Here is a 27,440-nt window from a genome sequence, read left to right on the forward strand (position 1 = left end):
ATGCTATGTACAGAAGGCTCATTCCCTTCTTTCTTTCCACGAGAATTTAAGCACCAAACAGACCAGGCTCTATGCTCTTCTCTCAGATTATCATCTGGAGCAAAAACCATGGGACTTACAATATAATGGAGAAACAGACATCACTCAGCAATCACACCAATGGATGTACAATTGTAGACTAACCTGAATTCTGTGCTGGCAAGTGCATGGTTTTATGAGAGCCTTTGAGAAAGAAGTCTGGAAGACAGGACGTAGTGGGAGTCCTGCCTGACAGAGGAAAGATGGCAGGGACTGACTTTGAGTCGAGTGTGGTGGGAACATTCTAGACGGGGCACATCTGAAATGGGTTCTGGGTCCTAGTCATACAGAGGGGTCTTCTCACGAGAGAGACCTTCTTCAGCTTCTTATCTTTCAGTCACATGTCCGCTCCCATCCCTAGGGCTCCACTCCAGAGCCTCCTATTGCGCAGGTTCCCTGGACCAGCATCCACCCACCATGATGAAGTTCCAACAGGATGCCTGTAGCTCGGCTACCTTTCTCAGTGTGCACTTGGCCCATGAAAAACCAGGCATCTTTGCCACACCAAATAGTGGTAGTACAAATAGGCTGTAGGTGCTCCCCCTATTGTGCTGTCTTCCTCTGTTTCTCTTTGTGTTTTAGATCTGCTCAACTAAATGAAGCCAACCAGTTGGCTGCAGAGCAAACATCCCACAGGAAAAATGGGATGCTCACTTTCCTGTAGGTGTCCCAGTCTCTCTGTTACTTTTTATTTATTTAATTTTTAGAGAGAGAGGGTGCGTGTGTGGAAGGGCAGAGGGAGAGGGAGAGAATCTTAAGCAGACTCCATGCCCCCAGCACAGAGCCCGATGCGGGGCTGAGTCTCATGACCATGAGATCATGACCTGGGCCGAAATCAAGGGTCAGACACTTAACTGACTGAGCCACCCAGGTGCCCCTCTCTGTTATTTATAACCCCCAGCAGTGGGTAGCCCTAAAGGGATAATAAAGAAAAGTCTTGGCCATCGCCACTTGCTAAGGAACCCGGATGGTTCTCTTTCTTTCTGTCAGTTCCTCTCCTTTCCTTTCCTGGTCTTCTGCTTCTATAGCCATGGGGCAAGGCTGGTGGGGAGGGTCAATGAGATGATGACTAGACGCAGCAGGTCAATCTGAGCTGACAGAGCTGGACAGCTCTCAGTAAACCCCAGAGGGTATGAATGTTACAACCCTATAGTTTGTGTCTCCAATTCCTGAACAGCAGGAAGAATCCCATTTGACAGCCTCTTGCAGATGGTTCCTTAGGTCAGTGTGTTTCTTTGTTCATACAGAAATCATATGTAAAATATGCATACATTTATGCTTAAAAATTTCTTTAACAAGGGAAGAATGATATGAACCTGGGCCCGAGAAATCTCAACTTCACGCTCGCTGTGCAGCTTATTAGGGAAGAGAAACTAGCTTAAGACGTTCTTGGTTAAAATGAATTCACTGCAAAAGCTCTTTCTTTTCTATAAGGTAAGCGTGGTTTCTCATTCCAGTGAAAGAATCCTCGGAAACACAGATGTTAGAATAGAGCATTAATTTTTTTTCCTTCCTTATGAAATAGTGACATTGGGAAACCTACGAAGACTAGTGTGGATGGAATTCAGTGAGGAAGGAGGGCAACGACTTTTCCCTGGTTGGAGACAGAGTGGGACTGTTCTGCTTTCATCTGTAGGTGGATTGGTTGAAGGCATCAAAAGATCACCTATCTAGACACCCTCCTCCTTACCCTCCTGCTCTCCCACCCCCTTCCCTCCATTTTCTACCTCTGTGTTCCGTTTTGGTCCTGGGAGGCACCTCTGGATTTTAAATCAAGGATTGTTGGTTCTATGTTTGCCTCACTCTTAGCTAACTCTCAGTGACAGGCTGGGGACCTGGTTTGTGAGTATCTTCCAGTCAGGACACACCTGGGAGAATGTTAGAGAAGATGGGAGCATCCGGGGACGCTGTCGTAGCTTCCTCCGAAGCTAGCAACAGGAGCACGCCAGGCACACAGTGGGGCTGCTACACTCCGAATGCTCCCGCCAAGCTTCCCGTGGTCCTGTGTCTTACACATCTCAGTGAAATAACCTCTAACGCGGGGTTCCACAAATACCCGTCCAGATGATTTTCTCCAAACCTGGCACCTTCTTGAGCACATTTCCTAACCACAGCATGAATGGCCAAAATTCCCATTCTTACCACTTTCTTTCCTCAAATTATTTCAGATCTGAGCTCAGCTGGTAATACTGGGATGTGTCTAACAGCTAGAGGATTAACATGATGAAGTTAACCTTCCATGTCAGTTTAGCAGCACAGCATCTCTTTGTCTCCTTTATCAAATGTTGTCAGGGCAAACACCTTGCTCGCCTGAGGTCAAATGTCTTCGGCAGAATTTATCAACCTCAGCACTATTGACATTTGGGGCTGTGTAACTCCGGTTGTGGGGTCTGTCCTGGGCATTGTACTATGTTTCTCAGCGTCCCTGGCTTCTTACCCACTCGATGCTATTAGCACTCTCTCCTTCAATTGTGACAACCAAAAATGTCTCTAGACTTTATCAAAAGTTCCCTGGGTGGGGGTGGGGTGGGGTGGTGGGCAACAGAACTCCCACCTGGCTAAGAACCCCTGGCCTATAGAGATCATAGAATTTGTCAGAAAAAATCCCAATCTGGGTCTCTAGGGAATCTAACCATTTTTTTTCCAGGAGACTTTTGTTGAGGGGAGATCTGATGCCTTCTTCCTATAAATTATGACGGCTAATATCACAGTTTATGTTGAAGATCATCTCCTGAATTTCTGCAGTCCTGCTTTCCTGATAAGAAAGTAAAGGTTGCCGTGAAATGAATCATTTCAGAGCAGTTTGCAGGAGGAAGTATAGCTCCAATCCTTGGCTGTTCCCCAGTGCTGGCCAGTATAAATTGCCAGTGCTTGTTGACTTAGAGATTAATTATGAATGATAGGGAAGCTTATGAATTTTTCAGAATTTTTTCCTCGCTGGGTGAAGCAGTCTGACTTCCTATCAGGGGTGTAGGATCCGCTCCAACTGTCCTACATCAAAGCCACAGGCTGTCACCCGGGGCGTTATCTTGTTCCATGCAGGCTGGCTGCATATGTTGACTCCAAATTTTTTAATCAGCCATTTCCAACTCAACTTCACATGTCAAACTGTAGAGACAGACTCCATTAAACATCATCTGAAACCAGCAGGGACCTTGTGGCATCATGATTTGATATCTCTATGGCAGAATTTTACAATAAGAAATTACAGGAGTACACATTTTGCTGAAATGTCAGCAAAATGCCTACAGGGCTTAAAAGGGGGTAAAACGCCATCATCAACAACAATAATAATCTCAGTACAGTCCTTTCAACTATTTAAAGGATATTCATAAATATCTAGGTATCTCATTTACTCCAAACCCTATAGTTTTAGATCATTCCCTTATTTTTATCAAATATAATGAATAGGTAGCTGATCCAATCATCTCTTAATCAATAGAGTTCCTAATGATAACCATGATTATGATAGAAAACATAAGGGATGATTTTTTAATTTTAGAAAGCCCATAGATCAGCTTAGAATATTGAGAGTTCCCTGTTACATGGAAGATAAAATATTTATGGGCAATCGCTCAATAAATATATTTTGAACACCCGTTTTATGTCAGGCACTAGCTGAGCTATTAACCTAAAAATCATTTGGGTTTTACTTCATGTTAAAACCATTGCTCAAAAATGTATTTTTCCACTCTCTTGCCTTAGACTACAACAAACGTCTTGTTGAAAGGCATCATTTTACAAATCAATTCTGTGTCTAGGAATGCTAACATAAAAAGCAGGGTATTGACCTGATACATATATTTAGTATTGCTTTTTTAAAAATCCAATCCCTGGGGCGCCTGGGTGGCTTGGTCGGTTGAGCATCCGATTTCGGCTCAGGTAATGATCTTGCAGTCTGTGAGTTCAAGGCCTGCGTTGGGCTCTGTGCTGACCGCTCTCTCTCTACCCCTCCCCTGCTTGTGCTCTGTCTCTCTCGCTCTCAAAAATACATAATCATTAAAAAAAAAATTTTAAACGCAATCCTGTTGTGAATTTACTTGTGAAAGTAAGTTTTGTTTGTTTTGTTTTTTTTTAAGGTGGTTAATTGAGGCTCCTGGCTAAATTTTTGTTCCCTTTGAGATTTTACAGTAATGTGTGAGATGGGGTGAAATTTACTACAACTGCTACAAAGTTTTGTTTCTCTAAAATTCCCTATAAAGCATTTCCTTTTCTAAGAAAATTCCACCCAAGTGCTTTTGCCCATATGAAAGGGCAACATTAGTAAATGAACTATATAATCTTAAAAACAGTTTCACAGGGGATTAGTCTTGTGACTGAATTGCAAATAAAATTTCCAGGAACAAGAAATCATCTGTCTTGATGGTGGCCCACCATTCAAAGTGTTTCTTAGCCTGGACAATTGTAAACAAGTCAGAAATAAATTAGATCGTGAGAGCCTAGGGCCATCATGATTTGAACCTTCTCTGGTGCCAAAATTGGTTATTTCTGCCAATATTCTTTTTAATTTTATTCTTTTTAATTTATACTGCTTAAAATAGTCTTTATTTGCAGTTTTTCTCTCAGAGGAGAGTACTTCTTTTTTTTTTTTAAATTCCTTTCTCTCAGCCACAGCCATATTTGCCTTTAACAATGAAAATTTAATTATGTCAAACCATGTTCACTTGTGTTAATTTGCATTGATGTAGAATTGTCCACACAGGTCAGGTAAACTAAAGTATTGAGCAGTCTCCCTATACTCAAAATAGATTTTCTGTTAGAATATAAGACTTACTCTTTTTTACCCAGAATCCAAAGTGGTTTTCTGTGGAAGAGGCGGTAATGCTAACAAAATATTCTCTGTGTTCCCTTACATGTTCTTGCTTCTCTTACAGTTAAGGGAAGGACATATGACTAATTCCAGCAAACAGGCCATGATGTCCATGCTCTGTGTGCTCCTGTCACAGTGAGCCTGGAAGCCACATGTTGAGATGGCAAAGTCACAAGATGGTGGTGTTTCCATCTGCCTGGGCTCCTGAGTGACTATGTGTAAGAGAGTCCCTCAGAGTCCACATTGGACATGTAGGGTAAGCAAGAAATAAATCAGTCATCTTAAGCCACTGAGATTTCAGGGTTAATTTGTTATTAATTAATAAATAATACAATTAGTCTATATAATTATATATGAGTATAATATATAATATCATATATTATAATATAGGAATAAATTAGGCTCTGGATGAATTTGTTCCTCTTTTTGAATTTACTTTTTCAGTATTGTATTTTCAGTGTAGCACGTGATTAGCCTTGCTTGTGATTAACATGGGGTTACTGACCCCAACTTCGTCAAAAAATAAAAACTCTTCTACTTCTAAATTCCCCCAACCCCTTCCAACTTATTGAATATGACAAGAGTAGGCATATATATGTTCCCACAAAGAGATTAAGAGTTGTCACATTAAGAGTTGCAAGCAGAAAGCATTTAATAAATGCTGACATGTAATTTGGTGTTTTTAAATCATTTCATTTCTCCCATCTTTTGGACAATTGGAGATCTCACTCTTTTTTTTTTCTTTTTTTAGTTTTTTTAATTTTTTAAATTTAATTTATTTTTTTTAATTTACATCCAAATTAGCATATAGTGCAACAGTGATTTCAGGAGTAGATTCCGTAATGCTCCTTACCCATTTAGCCCATCCCCCCTCCCACAACCCCTCCAGTAACCCTCTGTTTGCTCTCCATATTTGTCTCTTCTGTTTTGTCCCCCTCCCTGTTGTTATATTATTTTTGCTTCCCTTCCCTTATGTTCATCTGTTTTGTCTCTTTAAGTCCTCATATGAGTGAAGTCATATGATATTTGTCTTTCTCTGACTAATTTCGCTTAGCATAATACCCTCCAGTTCCATCCATGTAGTTGCAAATGGCAAGATTTCATTCTTTTTGATTTCCAAGTTAATACTCCTTTGTAAATATATACAACATCTTCTTTATCCATTCATCTATCGATGGACATTTGGGTTCTTTCCATACTTTGACTATTGTCGACAGTGCTGCTATAAACCTTGGGGTGCATGTGCCCCCTTCGAAACAGCATTCCTGTCTGTATCCCTTGGGTAAATACCTAGTAGTGCCATTGCTGGGTCGTAGGGTAGTTCTATTTTTAATTTTTTGAGGAACCTCCATACTGTTTTCCAGAGTGGCTGCACCAGGGGTTTGCATTCCCACCAGCAGTGCAAAAGAGATCCTCTCTCTCCGCACCCTTGCCAACATCTGTTGTTGCCTGAGTTGTTAATGTTTGCCATTCTGACAGGTGTGAGGTGGGATCTTATTGTGGTTTTGACTTGTATTTCCCAGATGATGAGTGATGTTGAGCATTTCTTCATGTGTCGGTTGGCCATCTGGATGTCTTCTTTGGAGAAGTGTCTGTTCATGTCTTTTGCCCATTTCTTTACTGGATTATTTGTTTTTTGGGTGTTGAGTTTGATTAGTTCTTTATAGATTTTTGGATACTAACCCCATATCTGATATGTCGTTTGCAAATATCTTTTCTTATTCCGTCAGTTGCCTTTTAGTTTTGCTGATTGTTTCCTTTGCTGTGCAGAAGCTTTTTATTTTGATGAGGTCCCAATAGTTCATTTTTGCTTGTGTTTCCCTGGCCTCCGGGGACATGTTGAGTAAGAAGTTGCTGCAGCCGAGGTCAAAGAGGTTTTTGCCTGCTTTCTCCTCAAGGATTTTGATGGCTTCCTGTCTTACATTGAGGTCTTTCATCCATTTTGTTACTCTTTTTTTTAATGTTTATTTATTTTTGAAAGAGTCCAATTGGGGGAGGGGTGGAGAGAGGAGGACAGAGGATCTGAAGCAGGCTCTGCCCTGACAACAATATGGGGCTTGAACTCTCGAACCATGAGATCATGACCTGAGCCGAAGTCGGACACTCAACTGACTGGTCCACCCAGTGGCCCTGGGAACCTCACTCTTTTTTAATACTGCCCCCTCCTCTTGCCCACTGATACTTTTTAAATAACTAATAGAAAATATATCTGCTTGATTATGAAATTGACACCAGGAACTAACTGTTCCTTTGACAGGTGTTCATCAAGGTGAAACACACTTTTTATAAATATTTTTGGCTTTAAACAATGGTGTCACCATGGTAGACACACTCTTGAGGGCAGGCAAAATGAGATAATGATATATGTGGGTAGATTCGTGAATAGACCCAATTCCTACTTGTGAATGATCAGGCTGGGACTAGAAATTAAGTACGTCTTCTATTTGTGACATGCCACTCAAAGGAAACAGAGCTGTATGTGACAGTTCCCATGTACCCTAGAAATTGTGCTGCTTTGCCTCAATTTTAATTGACATGAGCTCCTCTATGACTTATAGCTCTGAATGTTTTCTGCGGCTCAAGATCTCTATTGTACATACACACACGTACACTCACCTGCATGATCATACGCATTCACTAAAACCATAATTGCAGAAGCTGGAAAATTTGATTTTCTTTTGTCCTTGTGAGTAACTTTGATACTACCTTGTCAATATTTGAAAATGAAACTCGCTTCCTCTTAAAATAAAGAGTGAGCATTTTTAGCAAAAACATTCACTTTTATTAGTGCGTGTAGGTACTTTAGACCTCATTGGATGTTCTCTGGATTTCCTGCTGATTTCATTGTGTTTGCCAGTTATAAGTTGCTTTCCACCATGACTCAACAGTGTGATATCAAAATTATTTAACAGTATAAAGGGCATTTTATTTCCTATAATATTTTTTTTTTTCAACGTTTATTTATTTTTGGGACAGAGAGAGACAGAGCATGAACGGGGGAGGGGCAGAGAGAGAGAGGGAGACACAGAATCGGAAACAGGCTCCAGGCTCTGAGCCATCAGCCCAGAGCCCGACGCGGGACTCGAACTCACGGACCGCGAGATCGTGACCTGGCTGAAGTCGGACGCTTAACCGACTGCGCCACCCAGGCGCCCCAATTTCCTATAATATTTATGTCAACTCTTCTATGACTCGTTTTGAAAAAGTGACCATTTTCCATCAAATTAGCTGCCTCAGCAGAAGTTCAGGCGTTAGTAAAAACTAAATTCATGGCTAATGACAAAAAGAATAACTTACATTCGTGCTATACTTTACCAATTTTGAAAAATAACCCTTTTTTTTTGAAGGTTACGCCCACCAAATGTTACAATAGTGAACTGTTTTAAAAAATTTTTTTAGGGGCGCCTGGGTGGCTCAGTCGGTTAAGCGGCCGACTTCAGTTCAGGTCATGATCTCGCGGTCCGTGGGTTCAAGCCCTGCGTCGGGCTCTGTGCTGACAGCTCAGAGCCTGGAGCCTGTTTCAGATTCTGTGTCTCCCTCTCTTTGACCCTCCCCCGTTCATGCTCTGTCTCTCTCTGTCTCAAAAATAAATAAACGTTAAAAAAAAATTTTTTTTAATAAAAATAAAAAAAAAATTTTAAATGTTTATTCCTTTTTGAGAGAGAGAGGGAAGAAGGAGGAGGAGGAGGTGGAGGGGCAGAGAGAAGGAGATACAGAATCTGAAGCAGGCTCCAGGTTCTGAGCTGTCAGCACACAGCCCGACGCAGGGCTCGAACTCACAGACTGCGAGGTCATGACCTGAGCCAAAGTCGGACACTCAACCGAATGAGCCACCAGGTGCCCCAACAGTGAACTGTTTAAAAACTGGCAATCTAGATTCAGACAGAACTGAATCTATATCCCAGCTCTACCCCTTTTCAGAGATGTTACTTTAATCCTTCTGAGCCTCAGTTTCCTCATCTCTAAAGTGGTGATGATTGCAATGGTAATACGTATCTCACAATTAAACAAGACAGTGAATGACATACTTGATAGGGTGCCAGGCCACAGGGTGTACTCAGGATTCAGTATCTGTTAGGTCTCCTGTGGACCGTAAGCTCATAGAGGGCAAGGTCTGTGCCTGTCGTACTCTGACAGCTCAAACCACAATGTCTGGTACAAAGCAAGCGTTGAATGAAAATGTTTTAAATGGTGAGTTGAATATTAATATTCCATTTCCTAGATGAGGAGACAGGCTCCCACAGTTTAATTGGTTCACACCTCAGTCATTCACCACACTTTAGTCCATTATTCTCCACCCCTTCTACTCTTAAATACTTAATTTCAGTTACACGTTCAACAAGAATTTAATAAGTCTAAACCATTTGCACTCAGATTTCTCTTTAGGTCATGCTTTGAGCACCTATTAAGTATCAGAAACCACACTAAGTGCCTGGACAAACTTTTCTTAGAAACTGATCAAAACAACCTTGCCCCCAAATAATATAAAAACGGGGAGGGGGGCAGAACATAAGAGACTCTCAAATATAGGGAGCAAAGAGAGGGTTATCGGAGGGATTGTGGGAGGGGGAATGGACTAAATGGGTAAGGGGCATTAAGGAATCTACTCCTGAAATCATTGTTGCACTGTATACTAATTTGGATGTAAATAAATTAATTAAGAAGAAAAACCCAACCTTGCCCGGTAGATATTATTAGCTCCATCTCAGATTTAGTTCTGCAAATATTCCTTGCTCACCTACCAAACATCAGCCACTGCAAACCTTATAGGGAATAACATAAGATAAGGTCTCTGCCCTGGAGGCATTTATAGTCTTGCAGAGAACACAGCATGGAGCAAATCATGCAAATGTGATAGAAGTAATAAAAGAGAAGGTCCAAATGCTGTGGGATCCTAGAGGAAGTGACTTTGCCTAGGAACAAAAAGGCTTCTAAGGAAGCAACATGGATATTGAAACTTGGGTTAGTGTTAGCCAGACAAAGATAGCAGAGAAGGGAAAGCATGTGCAGCAGCCTGGGGCCATGAAAGAATATGTCATGTTCAAGAACCTAAAAGAAGCAGCATAGAAAGACTCAAGCCTGGAGGGCAAGACCCAGTGTTGGCCGATAAGGCTGGAGAGCTGTGCAGGAACCAGATGGCAGTAACTCCCTAGGCTTTGAGAAGGACCTCAGACTCCTCCTGCCAAGGAAGAGGGAGCATTCCTGACAGGTCTTAAGCAGGAGCAGGATGCCAGTGGGGATCAGGGATTCAATCCTTGCTCTCTGAGTGTGGCATCACCATCATCACCGAGGCACATTCTTGGCCTTTGCCCCACGCCTACTGAATCAAAACCCTCTGGGGAAGAGCCCTATGACTCTGTTTTTCTTTTTGTTTTTTTATGACAGCAAGTCTCTCTCTCTTTTTTTTTTTAAGTTTTTATTTATTTTGAGAGACAGAGAAAGAAAGAGCATGCACACGAGTTGGGGAGGTGGTACCAAGAGAGGGGAGAGACTCCCGAGCAGGCTCTGTGTTGTCAGCGCAGAGCCTGATGCGGGGCTCGATCTCGCAAACCATGAGATCGTAACTGGAGCTGAAACCAAGAATCTGACGCTTAACTGACCGAGCCACCCAGGTGTCCCCCCTACGACTCTGTGTTTTAACAGGTTCTCTGGTTGATTCTCACGTGCACCATAGTTACAGAACCATTGGCCCTTGGTAGAGAAGTTCTCAGTTCTTGCTACACTTTGGAATCACATGGAGATTTAAAAAAAAATAAAATACTGATGCCGAGGCCCAACCCAAAGGTCTGATTTAGCTGGTTCGATTGCAGCCTGGATATCAGGATTTTCTTCCATCCACCCCAGGGGATTCCAATGTGCAGGGAGGACTGAGAACTGCCATGTCAGCGAGGATGCAAGTAAACAGGTCAGCGATCCAGGGTGGGGACAAGGGCAGCCTGGCCTAAGGAAGTAGGTAAACAGAATAGACAGAGTCAAGATATATTTAGAAGGGGACTGCACAATTACGAAGGAATAAACCAGCCTAGTTCCACACATCCTCTCCTCACAAAACCACCTGCTTCACAAAATACCCTGGCCTCCAGCTGCCACGGGTCCCCCCGGGAAGAACGTGCCCCACTCTTCTTTGAATGGCTTCGGTTCCCTGTGTCCTTAGCATAGTGCAGGTGAAGCGGACCATTTCCCAGCCCCAGCTGTGAAGGTTATTAAGAGGATCCATAAAAAACACAGCTGTGTCCCTCATGCTGGATGAAACCAGTGTCTGGCCTCAAGAGTACTGAATTATTAGCCTTGAACTTGCAGACCCGCCTCCTCTCCGAGGGATCATGCTAAGTGCTTTCCAAGTACTGGTTTTCATTCTCATTACAAGCCTCTGCTGTTGGCACTATTAGGACTCGCACTTTGCAGAAGAGGCCTCAGACAGAGAGAGTTCCATATATCTTCCAGTGTCACAGAGCTGGTAAGTGGCAGAGCAAAGATTTGAGCCCAGATCTGACTGTTTCCAGTTCCTGGGTCCCTGATCTCTGTGGCCTACAGCTCTTCTGGTGGGGAAGGGAAATCTGAGACCTGTGTCAAACAGAGGGTTTAGATACTGGACCAGCTAATGATACCTGGAAAGCCAAGCTGCTACATGGTGAAAGTAATGAAGGAAGACTTCCCTGAAGGAAGCAGATCTGAAACCAGACCCTGAACGACATGTCCGATTTGAAATAGAACGGAGAGAGGAGGTCATTCCAGGCCTGGGGGATTATGGGACAAGACTGGTAGAACCCTGCAAGATCATAAAGGAATAGATTGGTTTTCTGTTTGGGGTATTTTTATGTATTTCTTTGGTGCTCGTTCAGAGAATTACTGCATTTTGGAGCTATTGTGTTATATTTACGGCGTTGCCCGAAGCCAGCAAAGACATAAAAGTGGTGACTCAAATGCAGAGGATGTTCTTACTGGCTGGCCAGCTCTAGGAGCTGAAGCCTGCATTTGCAGTCCAAGAGAAGTACATCCCTCAGATGGGAACTTTGACCCTTCGCAAGGTCTTCTCTTGGAGAGGAAGTAAGGCATGCTAACGAAAGGCACCAACGATCTTATTTTAACTCTTCAGCAAATGAGGTACTATCTCCTTGGGTGATTTTTATAAAAATGGAACGTCATTGAGTATGCACAGGACACCAACTTTCACATTTTCTCTAGAAATAACCCTGGAACAGAGCCCTAGTAAAGACAGATCAGAGGCAAGCCTGCAGACTGCATGAGAGCCACCCCCAGGAATAAAAATAGAACAATAAACCTGCAACGTGTTGAACCCCTACAGTGCGAAAATGTCTCTTATGATCATCGCTACAATAGTCCTCTGAGGGTACTGGCTTTACAGCTGCGGGTACAGGTGCTCAGAGAGGTTGAGTGCCCTGGGCTGGTCACACAGCGAGTATGTGACCGAGGTTGGGTTTGATCTTCAGGTTTTCTGATTCTAAAATCCATGCCCTATTTTCTAAGCCTGTCCCCTCTGCGAAGGGCCAATTATCTCTGAAACAACTGGCAAACTACTTAATCTTTTGAAACTTGGCTTCTTTACTCAAAGCAGGGAAAACCTGTCATGCCATTTGTGTTATTAGAATCAGAATTGGTGTAAGGATGAGATGTGCAGGCTACAGCAGTAGTAATCGCTGCTGAGATTTTCCTTTTTTTCTTTTAATGTTTATTTATTTTTGAGGTGTGGGGGGCACATGCACAAGTCGGGAAGAGAAAGAGAGACGGGAAGAGAGAGAATCCCACACAGGCTCCGTGCTGTCAGCAGAGAGCCCGACGGGGGACTCAAACCCACAAGCCGTGAGATCACGACCTGAGCTGAAATCAAGTCAGACCGTTAATCCACTGAGCCCCCCAGGCGCTCCCCACCTTTTTTTTTTTTTTAATGAGCTGCTGAGATTTTCTGAAAGTGACCGTGTGCCAGGCATTCTGCTGCAAGTCCCGGGAGTTGAAAACTAAAGTTAAGGCTCACAGAGGTCTCATAATGTGTTCAGCACAGACCAGCCTCCAAGTGGAAGGGTCAGGATTTGAACCTGGACGGTAGGGAGGGAATGCTTGCTGCCCACGTTCTCCAGCCCCGTCGGAGGTGGACGAGGGGGAGACAGGTTGGCGGGAAAGGAGTTCGGAGGTGGCAGGCAGGCCCTGAGCACAGTGCTGTAGCCACAGTCCCAACCTCAGTACATCCTTGAGACAGGAGCTTGGGCACCCGCGTCCCCTGGAGGGGAACTGTCCTGGCTGTAACTTTCCAGACTGCAGTGTGCCAGGAGGGCGGCATTTGCTGGAGCAGTTTGTGAAGAAGGATAAAAAAACACGGGGCTGTGGAGAAAAGGAGGTCCGTGCCAGCTGACAGGAGTACTTTACAGGGAGCTGCCTCCGCCCTCCTCTGCAGTAGCTCTTGGCAGCCTCCTGCTCAGACACTAATCCCTGGGAACCAAGGGGCCAGAAGTGGAGAGGAAACCAGGGAAACGGATCCAGGGAAGCCAGGTCAGCCTCTGGCTTGCACTCCCTGTCACCAGTGACAGGTGCACCCGACTCAAGCCCCCAAAGCCCGGAATCAAGGATGCTTCATTAGGACTGTAAACGGGTTGACAGGCTAGCAAAGTTCAGTCTTTACCTGTTTCTGCGGAGCATGGCACTTCCCAGGACACAGTCACTAAGCAGCAAGCAAGCTAGAAGTTAGCAGGTTGGGAACCTGGTCCCAGCTCCCTCGCTGATGATGGTACGACTTCTGGGCAGGTCATTCTCCCTCTTTGGGTCACAGTTAATTAACTTGGTCAGGCAAGTATCAGAGGCCCCTGTGTGTTCAGCACCGTGCGAGGCGCTGGGGATGCAGAGGTAAGCAAAGTCACACGCGTCCCTGCCCTCAAGGAGCTTAACAGTGTAGTAGGTAGACATCCCAGCATCACGTGAGTGCAGGTGAAATTACAGCTGTGAAACATGCTAATAAAAGGAGAGGTGCGTCGTGCTAGGAGAACTTGGCAGGAGAAACCCACCAAGTCTGGAGGGGTCAGAGAAGAGTTTGCTGCAAAGCTGAAGGATGAAGAGGAAGAACGGTTACGAGTCAAGGAGGAGACAGGGGAGAATACTCCGGGTGTGGGAAGCCTGCAAGCACCTGGCAGCAGAGAAAACAACCCCTCCCAGAGGCCTCAGCGAGGAGCCCAGAGGCCTGTGCTGAGGGGGGCGATGTGATGTCCGACGGGCCACAGAGCTCAGCAGGGCCTACACCTCCTCCTGAACTTACTTCATCATCTCTAATGCTCCTTGCAGCCACAGTGCTGGATCATCTTCACTGTCGTCCTGAGGCTGAGTTGGTCCATTCATTCTGAGGCAGAATACCACAGATTTTTCCAGAAAGTAGAACAATTATTCAAATAACGCGTGAAGTAATCCGCCTGTTTCCGTTTAAATTTTCCGCATATGTGAACCATGTCTGCTTTTTGCTTGACTGGAGACTGCCTGGCGGCGGTAATAATGATGGGTTTGGAACACTCCAGAGTCGGACTTGCCCCCAAATGTGTGAGCCCAAAGAATGCAGGCAACCCTAGGGAAAGGTGATACCCAGAGATGTCTCCCAGGCACATGGTCAAGACCGATCTTCCAGGGCCTGTGGGACTAATGAGGAGGCTCCAAGCCTCAGCCCAGTGATGATTTCTACATTGTCGCAGAGATCAGTGTTCCCAGGTGGGTTCCTCGTAACTGACATACAGATCCACGTGCATAGTGACGTAGCTTCCTCCCTGTCTCCTCCCTCCAGAACAGCTGGACCTATCCACAGACATGAAAAAAATGAAACGCACGGGAGAATTGCTTCGGAGAGACTATCCCAAAATGTGCCGCTGGGCGTTTAAATGACTTACACACAGGGTGGGATAGGATTGGGAAATGTAGGGCCACCCGAGTGTACCTTCTCACTGATGTGTCATGCAGCGATCCAGGAAGGGGAGAGGGGGCATCGACTCTAACTGGCCACATACCCCTTTCTCGGCGGGACTAGTGTCCCCAGAATATACCTTTGACAAGTGCTCGTCTAGACTTTGCAGAGACCCCTGGGACATACTAGCGAGGGTTTGTCCTTTCTCAGGTGAAGGGACTGTGGACAGAGGGGTCATGACTTGGGCCCAAAGCCCCCCAGCTAAGGGCACATGGAGGACCAGAACACAGGCTCCTCGTTCACTCCAAGGGCTCCCCCACCCCCGTGTCTGGTTTCTGTCATAAATCACAACAGGCCGGGAGGGGAATTGACATCTGATGTGTGCTCTCCCTAGAATCGGGACAATTCTAGAAACTCTTTGCTAAACTATAGGACCTACTGTGTGCCTGCACCATGCTAGGTGCTTGGCACATACCATCTCATTGAACCCTAAGAACACACTGGGGTAGGTATCTTACCCCAGTTTACAAATAGGAAACCGAGGCTTAGGTCCAGTCACTTGTTCGATCCCTTTGAGGAAGGAAATTACAAAGCCGGGATTTGGACCCAGGTCTGCCTGACTTCTCTCAAAACGTGCCACCTGTTGTCCCATTTAGTCCTTTGAGTAGCCTCGCAAGATGAAACTGATCCCCACTTAGCAGTTGAGGACACTGAGGCTCCGAGATTCAGAAACCTGACAAGGTCGTGGAACCAGGGAGTGGGATAGCTGGGCACAGACCTCCCTCTGCCCTATTCTCAGGCCTGCGTCCTCTGCCGCGTGCTCTCCCTGCAGGTGTAAACCGGGCCGACCGACCGCCACGCTGGTCTGAGTTCTTGTCTCTGCATTTACTGAAGGGGCACAGCATGAGCTGCAGAGAAACCCAGGCCTTGGGATGGGCTTGAACTGATGGCTTAGGTGATCACCTGTGAGCACTTGGGCAATGCTGAGCCCAGCTCCCCATCCCTTGAAGAGAAAAGTTCAGGGAAACAGTCCCTTCGCTTGGCAGGCAAATCCTAACAGCCACCACGCTGCCTCTGCTTGACCTCTGCTAGTAGGAAGATTATTCGTCTAATTAGGTAAAGAGCCTTCATACACATGTACATATTTTAACCCTAATGAGCTGTCAGCGGCAAGGTTTGCCCTTGGCCTGGTTGGCCAGCCGATCTTTCCTTCCCTTGGTGGAAAAGGCCAGTGCAGTAAACAGAACGTTGTTTCCATGGAAGCTCACTCTCGGGTTTTTTTCTTTCGGGCACTTGAAAAGGTGATTACTTGATTTCTCTCTGTATTTTTGGGTTTCATACGGTAGGGCTGTCAAGCTCCTCGATTGAGGATGGCCGTCTCTCTTATACCAGGCTGTTTGAGGGAACTTTGGCTGCATTTCCTTTTCCATCCCCCACCTTGGGATCATTAGCTGTTGGGCAGCCGTGTCTGCCTTCCGGTCACTCTCCTAATTAAAATCTAACAGAGCAAAGGGATTTGACCCCAGAGAACATTGGCGGCCCTGGGAAGCCAGGGAAATTTGTCAAGAGGTGGGAGCCCCTGAACCCTTCCTTTCCACGGTGCAGACTATCAGAGCAAATCCCTATATCCACACCACAGAGGGACACTGTCCCGTCTGGTACCTTCTTGTCTGAATCTTTGACGCCCCACTGTGGCCCATGTCAGAAATACAGCCACCGTAGGCTTCTTTAATAACAAACAGCAGCCACCGTTTCCTGAAGATTCGTTCAGGAAACTGCATGCCGGGCACTGGGCTAAGCACTTTATATCCACTGTCTCAGTGAATCCTTACGACAACCTTAGGTAGATTTATTACACTGATTATTCAGCTGAAAAGGCCTGAAGCACAGAGAGGTTGAGTCACTTGCTTAAGGTCACACAGCTCCTGAGGGGCAGAGCCAGGATAAGGACACATCCATTGCTCTCATTTCTTCAAGAGGGCCCTGGCACTGCTATAGCCTCCCTGGCAGAAATCAGCCAGTCGTGACAGCGGACGAAGGGTAGAGATTTCTCTGCCCCACAGTGGTGGCTCAGTGTGGTAAACTATCCCATGTATACAAGGAACAGAAATGAGGCCGCCAAGGTAGTTAATTGTCAGAACCAATTAGGAAACCAAACAAGGCACTTAAGAAGGAAATCAACATAAGGCAGAGCAAAAGAGCTTCAGTTTGAGGCAAGACCGACTCCGTTTCTAATGGATCCTACCACTTGACCCGCTGTGTGAACTACAGCAAGTTCCTGAACCTTACTGAGATTCAGTTTCCTCATCTGTAACAGGGGGTAATAGTGGTACCAATCTCCTAAAGCTCTTTCACAAACTGCACCGTGGAATACTTTTCAATCAAATAATTGAGTAAAAGACAAATTGCATGCAGTTCAATAGGCTTATTTATTCTAGAATTGCTCAGAATCTCTTTTTTTCTTAGTTTATTTTTGAGAGAGAATGAGTGGGGGGGGGGGGGGGCGCGGGGGAGGGCAGAGAGAGAGGAAGAGAGAGAGAGAATCCCAAGCTCTGTCAGCACAGAGCCCGACACAGGGATCAAACTCATGAACGGTGAGATCACGACCTGAGCCAGAATGAAGAGTCAGACGCTTACCTGGACACTTAGCCAACTGAGCCACTCAGGCGCCCCTAGAATTGCTCAGAATCTTAATCATATGGTTTCAGGAGGGAGCAGCACTTCCTGACCCCAGACTCCTTCTCCTGGAAGAATGCATATTAATATCTATTTCTTGAGACTCTTGAGAAAACACTGAAATATAGGTTATAGGATACCAGGGCTTGACTTAGGCATCAGTAAGTGCTAGTCTTCTCTCTTTTGTGCCCAAAATGTTCAAATAACCTTGTCTGTCCTTGCTAGATTTAAGCTCCATGGAGGCACCAACTAAGTCTGCCTTGTTCCTTTCTGTATTCCACTGTTGGCATATCAAGACATTCCATAAAAATCTGATAAATGAATGAGTAAATGAAAGAACCCGTGAATTAATGAATGAAGCCTAGAGTAGACCTAGCCGGCTTGTCTTCGTTGATGACATTCTCTGCTGTCTCTAGTTAACGTTTGATGAGGGCCAGATGTCCCTGCAAAATTTAGTAATAGGGACGGCTCTATAGGATGTGTTTTCTCTTTTTCATTTCTTTCTCTGTGAACACCGTATCTTCTGAAAGCATTCCCAACTTTATCCTCTAACCAAATCATTTTGCTGCTTCTCAGTGAAGAAGGCAGACGTTTGGTCTGCCTGTGTATTTGAACAAAACATTTCTGAATGTTCCCAGTGGATTTGTACCTGGAGCCGAAGAAGTGTTGGGTTCCCAATGGAGTAGAATAAAAGCAGCTCCTTAGAGCTTAAAAACAACATGGAAGATACTGTGTTTCCCATGTGCACCTATTGGAAAGTTGTAATGGATGGGCTCCTGGACAGCACGTAACTGCTTTCGTGTGGTTCTCTTCATATGTATGTGGAACAGGTTTTCCAGTTCATTCTCTGGGCACTGTACTGTGCAAAAAACAAACATTTCAGTGTCAATTTAAAAATATTTAAGTTGGTCACAGTCTAGCAGATTTCCCTACTGCAGAACTTCTCAGAGATTTTGCGCATTTTGACGTACCGTTTGCCAAATTCAACTGACCGTTCTTCTGGAGGCCTTCTGGAACCCTTATTAAACTCTATTTGATAGATTGTTGTTCAGCAGAACACTTTTAGAATAGATGGCCAGGGGTGCCTGGGTGGCTCAGTCGGTTGGGCATCCGACTTTGGCTCAGGTCATGATCTCACAGTTCGTACGTTCAAGCCCCGCGTAGGGCTCTCTGCTGACAGCTCAGAGCCTGGAGACTGCTTTGGATTCTGTGTTTCCCTCTCTCTCTGCTCCTCCCCCGGTCATGCTCTGTCTCTCTCTCCTTCAAAGATAAGTAAAAACATTTTTAAAAAACCCCCCTTTTTTTAATAAATAATAAAAAAAAAGAATAGATGGCCAAAAGTTGTCATCCAGTCTTTATGATCTAGGAAATAGTCCTGCTCCTCAAAACTGTGGAAAGGAGAAGGTAAGGCAACTCATGAATTGAATAAGGTGATAAAAATGCATAAAACTAGATGGATTTTATGTGTTTTATAAAACAACCAAAAAAGACTATGCACAATGCTTCAAAAGTATGACCATAACTTTTTTAGTGCTCTTGTTTACATCATATTAAAAATAACTTATTTTCTATGCCATTTTGTACCATAGATGAGATTCTTTCTTTCTTTTTTTTTTAAGCATGGATCTGGGTTTTTATTTTAAAATTTCTAAATAAAAATAGCTTTTAAAGGAAAGGGACTTAGGGGCGCCTGGGTGGCTCAGTCAGTTAAGCATCTGACTTCAGCTCAGGTCATGATCTTACAGTTCGTGAGTTCGAGCCCTGCATCCAGCTCTGTGCTGACAGCCCAGAGCCTAGAGCCTGCTTCGGATTCTGTGTCTTCTCCCTTGCTCTGCCCCTCCCTGCTCGTTCTCTTTCTCTCTCTCTCTCTCTCTCAAAAATAAATACACATTAAAAATTCTTTTTCTAATAAAGCTAAGGGACTTAGAAAATTCAGATACTTCTTAAGCTACTTTTTTTTGTGAGTTAATATGTACTATAAAGAGGAATAAATCCTATTTGAATGTCACTGTTCCCTCTTTATTACACTTTTCTGTGAATAAAATTAGTCATAAATCACCGAACAAAACAGACTCAATTACAGTTTGAAGGATAATTGTAGGCTTACCTGGAAATAAGTAGAGAACCTTAATTTTTTGGTGCCCATGCCCCCCCCCCCCCGATAACCCTCAGTTCTCTATAGTTAAGGGTCCATTTCCTAGTTTGCCTCTTTTTACTTTTTTTCCCTTTGCTCATTTGTTTGGTTTCTTACATTCCGCATATGACTGAAATTACATGGTATTTGTCTTTCTCTAACTGACTTATTTTGGTTAGCATACTACATCTCCCAGTTCCATCTAGTTGCTAATGTCAAGGTTTCATTTTTTATGGCTTAGTAATATTCCTGTGTGTGTGTGTGTGTGTGTGTGTGTGTGTGTGTGTGTGTGTTTCAATGAAAGAAGATGTTTGTTGAATGACAGAAACGTAATTCGTAGAGCAAAGATCAACAACTATGGCCTACCACCTACGGTTGCACATAAAGTTTTATTGGAAGACAGAAATGCTCATTTATGGATTGACGATGTCTGTTTTCACATTTGTTTCGAAGACCTGAGTCATTGCAACAGAGATCTTATGACTCTCAAAGCCTAAAGGATTAACTATATGGCCCTTTACAGAAATGTTTACCAACCTCTTTCATAGATTCACAGACAGATGTGGTAAGAATGGCAATTATGTAACCAACCCCTTCATTCTATAGGTGGGAAAACCAGAGAAGTTAGGGAGTTGCTCAAGTTTATTTCTGCTTAGTTATGCTGAATCTTATGTCCTAAAACCTCCAACTCCAGGGAAGACTAGGATAGATTTCAACTTAGATGTCAACACCGACTCCGTGATAGTGGCCATCTGGAGTACTAGCTGAGGAAGTCTCAGGGCTCAAAAGAAGGAACGCAATGATTGATTAATCTCCCACGGTCTGGGGGTGGGACAGCTGTGGGATATATGCCATGGAGGCGCTACATATAGGCACTATGTCTGCTCCACACATTTCTAATAGTTATTTTACTGTCTCCTTCTTTGTATGTCTGTCATGTAAACACTTTCTTCATTGGACCAAAACAGAGGTGCTATTGGGCCCTCATTGGAAGCACTCCTGCCCAGCAGTTCTCAAGTGACTCTTGTGCAAACTCATTCTCGTGTCTTTCCTAGCAACTGTCTACCACGTGATGCTCTGCCTGCAAGGATTTCATTTAAGACTTCACTCAAATTGGATTTGTTTGTTACAGAATTCTTAACTTTTAGTGAAATGTGTCTACGGGGACAGAGATTGGGGCGTGTAAAATGCAAAGTCACAAGTTTATTGGCTTTTGCGATCTAAACTGAACATCTCCCATGTTTGTGCTTTTGTGCAGCTGGACAATCCAGATGAGCAAGCAGCCCAGATCAGACGAGAGCTGGATGGACGTCTCCAAATGGCAGACCAAATAGCCAGGGTAAGGAAGCTTTGGGGACATTTGCTGGGGGATCAGGCCAAAGTTCCACACAGGAAGCACACTGATTATTATTAAGGTCCATGGAAAGATAAAAGTGAGAAGCAGAGAGGAAGGAAGATGAGGACAGTCACTTGACTGAGCCCTCATTCCTCCTTTCTCAGGGCAATTCTCCCAGATAGCTTGTATGTTTTCTATGTTCCAGTCAATATTCAAGCCCTACCTTCCCTTTTCCACCTTTCCTTTGCCTTTTGCCTTATGTTTCCAACTGTCTATTGAGAACATTTCTTCTTGGATGGTCCCCTGCATTCCAAGTTAAATGCGATCAAAATCTAGCTCCTTTTCTTCTTCTTCTTCCCACTGTGTACGCATACCTGCAATGGCTCCTCGTCACGTGTTCTCTATCAGTTACTACAGATGGGACTTCCTAGGTGTTGTCAGTTCCTCCTTCCTCCCCATAACCCCCCACACACAGTCAGCTGCCCAGCTCATTGATTCTGCCTCCAAAATGTGGGTCAGATCTCTTGACTGCTTTCCAGCACCTCGGCTAGTGCTTTGATTCAGGCCCTCATCCTCACGCCCAGATCTCACGATAGTCTCCTCGTGGGTATCCCTGGCTCTACTCCTGCCCTCTCCAGTCTGTCCTCCACACGGTTGCCATTCTCAACCTCACGCATGAACATCTCACAAACAGAGCCTTGGAATCCTTCAGTAGAATCCTTCACTGCCCCCAGAACAAAATCTAATCTCTTCAGAATGATATTCCAGGCTCTTCATCGAGAGCCTTAGATCCTTTCTTGTTAGACTCACCTCCCACAACTTTCCCATCAGAACCCCCCATTTCAGCTACAGAGACTGTCTCCCTCGGAGTGGTCCAGCAGGCCCTTTCTCGCCTCAATGACTGTGCACCCACCAGAGTGACCTTTCTTTTCTTCTCCTTTTAGCAAACCCTCTTACTCAGCCTTTGGTGCTCAACTTAAAACCCCTTCTCTGAGAGCTTAGCTAGTTCTCCTCTCTCCCAGAGAGAGGCCTCACACCACATTTAGACCTTTATTGTAACAGTTCACTGAATGGTGACTATTTTCTTTACATTTCTGAGTCTCCTGGTAGACAGGGTTTCTCTAGAGTTGGGATTATGTCTTAACTGTTGATGTCTGTGAACCTGAAAGTTATCCACTATTATCGCTGTTGCTGTCATTTGTGTTATTAGCGACAGTAGTAATGTTAGTAGAATTCATTGAGTGCTGACTGTTTCAAGCATACTAAATGCTTTACATGTACATCTCATTTAACCCTTAAAACAGCCCCTAAGTATATTTCAGTTATCATTTTTGTTTTAGAGGTGGGGAAATCAAGACTGAGCAGGATAGGTACTGGTTAAGGCACTACCCTGGAGCCTTAATTCAAGTCTGTCTAAATACGAGGGCTGGGACAAGGGTGAGCCTGGTACTCACGTAAGGTACAAAATTTAAACGTGGGAGGCCACAAGTGCAGTAAGCATGGTAAATACCATTTTAATGAAATATTTTTAAAGCATAGTTAATGCAAAAACCCATGAAGAGTAAAATATCAAAATTTTAAACAATGGTATCCTACTTGTTCCTATGGTAACCACAGGACATATGTCTCTGTGAGGGTAGGAGGCTGTGGGGATGGTTAGGAGGATGCCAATTAGTAGAGCCTGGCTTTTACCCTTTTTGTCTATGGAAAGAAGTGTCTAGGGGCACCTGGTTGGCTCGGTCAGTTAAGCATCCAACTTTGGCTCAGGTCATGATCTCACCATTCACGAGTTTGGGCCCCGCATTGGGCTCTGTGCTGACAGCTCAGAGCCTGGAGCCTGCTTCGGATTCTGTGTCTTGCTCTCTCTCTCTGCCCCTCCCACCCCCCGTACTCTGTCTCTCTCAAAAATGAAAACAAAATATTAAGAAAAATGTCTAAGGACTTGGACACATGGAAAGGACTTCTACTGGAAGAGAAACCAAAATGAGATTCCAAAAAGCTCAAAAATCCCCGTTTGGGCTTAAGCAGCTTTATTGAAATATTTTGCATTTTGTTTTTGGACATCTTCAAAGTTTATAGTAGCGTCAGTCTGTCAGATAAAAATAAGATGCAGTTATGGATTTGCCGAAAGGTAGCGTAAAAGGCTCTTATGTTGGAAAACCCTGCCTAATGAGAGAAAAAACATCAATAAAGCTTCAGAATTTACTTTTGTAAACTCAGTGTCTCCTCAGCAGATTATGCTGAATATAGAGGTCATTTGGTCCATTCTTAGCCCATTACATACCAAACTACTAAGTCTTCATCTCATTTGAAGAAAATTACACACACACACACACACACACACACACACACACACACACACCAAAAACAAGGCCATGGCACCTTTATTTTAGTTGTTTATTTTGAGGCTTCACGTGATAATTTAAGAACCTAGTGTAGGCTAATTTCAGTTTTTAAAAGACCATGAACAACTGTTATCTAGTGAGCCAAATTCCTCATCTATGAACAACAGTAGGTCCGAGAACTCTCTCCCCAGTCCATACTACTAGATATTCTGATCCCAAGTAGGGTATTATTGACAACTTAGAACTAGACTTTCTTAGACAATGAAATAGGCAATTAAAGTAAATCTATCTTGGTCATTATTTATAGAGAATGGAGAATAATTTCAAAGTATATGGAGTATCCCCCAAACATTTAGGGTATTGAGGATTTCTATGAGTTAGTCTGCCCACCAATATCTCCTGTTCTTGTAGAAATGGACTGGCTTCTTCTTCATCGTTTATTCATGCCAATGGTCTCCTTGCCACAACGAATTAGTCCTGGAAATGCATTCTTTACTCACATGGAACCAATCACAGTTCCCAGCCTGCCATGACCATATTCTGGTTGGTCCAGCAATGGATACCTGATGCAACTAAACCAATGAACTACTTCCCTAGGGACTGTGGGCTGTGGGCCAATAGGGCTGGGTCTTCTTATGCTAGAAAGATGTCTACAGCCATGTTCAATTCTTCCATTAGGGAAAAGAAGATGAAAGAATGAAGTCAACATACGGAGAGAGACGGAGGCAGGGAATATACTGAGATTCCCAGGATGTTCAAGTCCTTGGTTACACTTATTCTTGGGCCTCAGCTGTGTAACTGCTTTTCCCTCGGTTTAGTTGGGTTCCAAGAAATATAAATTCTCTTTTTGCCTAAACTAGGCTGGCTAATACGGAGGAAAATTGAACAATATCTGCCAAAAATTAAAACAAAATATCGAGATTTTAGATATTGACTAGTTCGTGAAGGGATATTCCAGCAAAGCACCCCTGCTTATCTTTTTTTTTTTTTTTTTAGCATACCCTGATTTTTCTATTTCTGGCATCACAGTGAATTTTAGTGAGAGTGTGCAATTCAACCCATATGGCTGAACATCAGCTCCTGTAAATATCATAACCAGAAATTCCTGGATAGGGGACAGGCAAGATGGTGGCGTAGGAAGATCCTGAGCTCACCTCCTCCCACAGACACAACAAATCTACAACTGTATATGGAATTGTCCCCTCTGAAGAGAGCCTAGAAATTGGATGAGCAGAGCCCCCACAACAAGGGACAGCACTAACACAGGTAGAAGGGGCAGAGATACAGTCTCACTAAGGAAGAAACCACTCCCTAGGTGTGGCATGTCACTCAAATCAGAAGACTCTCAGCCATGTAGAAAGTATCACTGAGGAACAAGAGATTTGAGCTCCACATCAGGAACCCCAACCCGTAGATGGGCCCCCAAAACACCAGGCTTTGAAAACCAACAGGGAATTCACTCAGGAAAACTATAGAACTGTAGAGAAAGCGAAACTGCTATTAAAGGGCTTACATACAGACTCACTCAACCCAGCAACCAGTACAAAATGCATGATATCGATAAGCACGTAGACCACAGGTGAAGGAGACCCACTTGTTAATCCTGGAACATCAGACAGTGATTCAGGAGACATCTAAGCCTCTCCCTGGGGACGGAGACACTGGCTGCAGCCAATTTTCCTGTTTCGTTCTGCTGTGCTAATCCTGGTGCTGGTAGGCAGCAATTTGGAATCCTCCCTCCAGACTGCTATGTCAGGGATGTGCCCCACTGAGAGCCCCGTACAACCCTGCACCTCAGCAGGACTTCACAGCCAAAAGGACAATAATTCCACCCACCAACATATCTGCAGCCCTCGAGCCAGGCTTTACAGACAGCTAGGCCGACAGCCAGTACTTCAGATCAGATGCACAACAGTGGGTTGTCGCCCAGTCACAGCAGGAGAGTATAGACTTACCCCCACCCCCAGGGCACCTATCTCAAGTGACTAGGGGCGTTTGCATTGGGCTCCATATGACACATTCTGCATAAAGCCGCTCTTTCAAGACTGGGAAGCAGAACTGATCTAAGAGATAGAAATAAACAGAGAATTGAGCATAATGAGGAGACAGAAGAATACGTTCCAACTGAAAGAATAAGACAAAACCTCAGAAAAAGAACTAGATGAAATGGACATAAGCAATCTACCAGATAAAGAGTTCAAAGTAATGGTCATACAGATGCTCACCCAACTTAGGAGAAGAATGGATGCACATTGCCAGAACTTCAACAAAGAGATAGAAAATATAAAAAAGAATCCATCAGAGCTGCAGAATATAATGACTGAAATGAAAAATACACCAAAGGGACTTAGCAGCAGATAAGATGATGCAGAGGGATGGATCAGCGACCTGGACGATAGGGTAGTGCAAATCACCCAATCAGAACAGCAAAAAGGAAAAAGAATTTGAAGAACATTAATAATTTCAGGGACCTCCAAGACAACATCAAGTGTACTAACATTCATATTATGGGATCTCAGAAGGAAAAGAGAGAAAGAAAGGGACATAAAACCTATCTGAAGAAACAATGGCTGAAAACTTCCCTATCCGACAAAGGAAACAGGCATCCAGGTCCAGAAATCAGAGAGAGTCCCAAAGAAGATGAACCCAAAGAGACACACATCAAGACACATTATAATCAGTGTCAACAGTTAAAGACAAAGAGAGGATCTTAAAATCATCAATAGGAAAACAACTGGTTACATACAAGGGAACCCCCATAAGACCATAGCTGATTTTTCAGCAGAAACTTTACAGACCAAAAGGGAGTGGCACAATATATTCAACGTGCTGAAAGGAAAAGAATTATAATCAAGAATACTCTACCCAGTGTGATTATTACTCAGAATTGAAGAAGAGGTAAGGAGTTTCCCAGGCAAGTAAAAGCTAAAGGAGTTCATCAACACCAAACCAGCCCCTTACAAGAAGTGTTAAAGAGATTTCTTTAAATGGAAAAGAAAGTTTATAAATAGAAGTAAGAAAACTATGAAAGAAAAAATCTCACTGGTAAAGGTAAACGTATAGTAAAAGTAGTGGATGAACCACCTGCATAGCGAGTATGGTGAAAAGAGAAAAGTAATAACATTGTCCAGACCTACAATTGTTAATCCAGGATACACAAAATATTAAGATGTATAGTATTATGTGAAAAACATAAATGGGGGGAGGAGGAGATGTTGTACTTTTAGAATGTGCTTGAACTTAAGCAACCATCAACTTAAAATAGAGTGCCATATACGTAGGATGTTATATATGAACTTCATGGTAACCACAAACCAAATATCTGTAGTAGACACAAAAATGAAGAGAAAGGAATCCAAGTATAATAATAAGGAAAGTCACCAAATCACCAGGGAAGAGAGCAAGAGAAGAAGACAGGAAGAGAGAAGAGCTACAAAAACAACCAGAAAACCATCAACAAAATGGCGATAAGTACATATCTATCAGTAATTACTTTAAATGTAAAAGGACTAAATGTTGTAATCAAAAGACATACGGTAGCTGAATGGATAGAAAAACAAGACCCATCTATATGCTGCCTACAAGAGACTCACTCCAGATCTAAACACAAACACAGACTGAAAATGTAAGGATGGAAAAAAGATATTTCATGCAAAAGAAAAGGAAAAGAAATTTGGTGTAGCAATAATTATATCCGACAAAAGAGACTTTAAAACAAAGTCTCTTTGTTTTAACAAAGAGACAAAGAAGGGCATTACCTAATAATACAGGGATCAATACAAGAGAATATAACACTTATAAATAATTGTGCACCCAACATAGAGGCACCTAAATACATAAAGCAAACATTTACAGACATAAAGGGAGAAACACAGTAATACAATAATAGTAGGAGATCAACATCCCACTTATCTCAATGGAGAGATCATCCAGACAGAAAGCCAATAAAGAAACACTGACCTTAAAAAATACCTCAGATTAGATGGACTTAATAGATGAATACAAAGCATTCCACTCCAAAAACAGAATATACATTCTTCTCAAGGATACATGGAACATTTTCCAAGAGAGATGATATGTTAGGCCACAAAACACGTCTCAATAAATTTAAGATTGAAATTACATCATGTATCTTTTCTGACCACAATGGTATGAAACTCGAGACCAAC

At 43.6% G+C, this 27,440-nt stretch overlaps 1 protein-coding gene across 12 annotated transcripts in view; it reads left to right on the forward strand.

Annotated features, from left to right (window-relative positions):
- Window positions 1-27,440, forward strand: part of CADPS (calcium dependent secretion activator) — a 374,844-nt gene that overhangs the window by 84,617 nt on the left and 262,787 nt on the right. For all 12 annotated transcript variants that reach the window (XM_040454550.1, XM_040454556.1, XM_040454553.1 and 9 more), the window contains exon 3: window positions 20,849-20,929. In XM_040454550.1, the coding sequence (XP_040310484.1) occupies window positions 20,849-20,929 (81 nt within the window). The remainder of the gene's footprint in view (window positions 1-20,848; window positions 20,930-27,440) is intronic.

Source organism: Herpailurus yagouaroundi, unplaced genomic scaffold (genome assembly GCF_014898765.1).
Source record: "Herpailurus yagouaroundi ecotype Mexico unplaced genomic scaffold, PumYag 213, whole genome shotgun sequence".
NCBI lineage: Eukaryota > Metazoa > Chordata > Mammalia > Carnivora > Felidae > Herpailurus > Herpailurus yagouaroundi.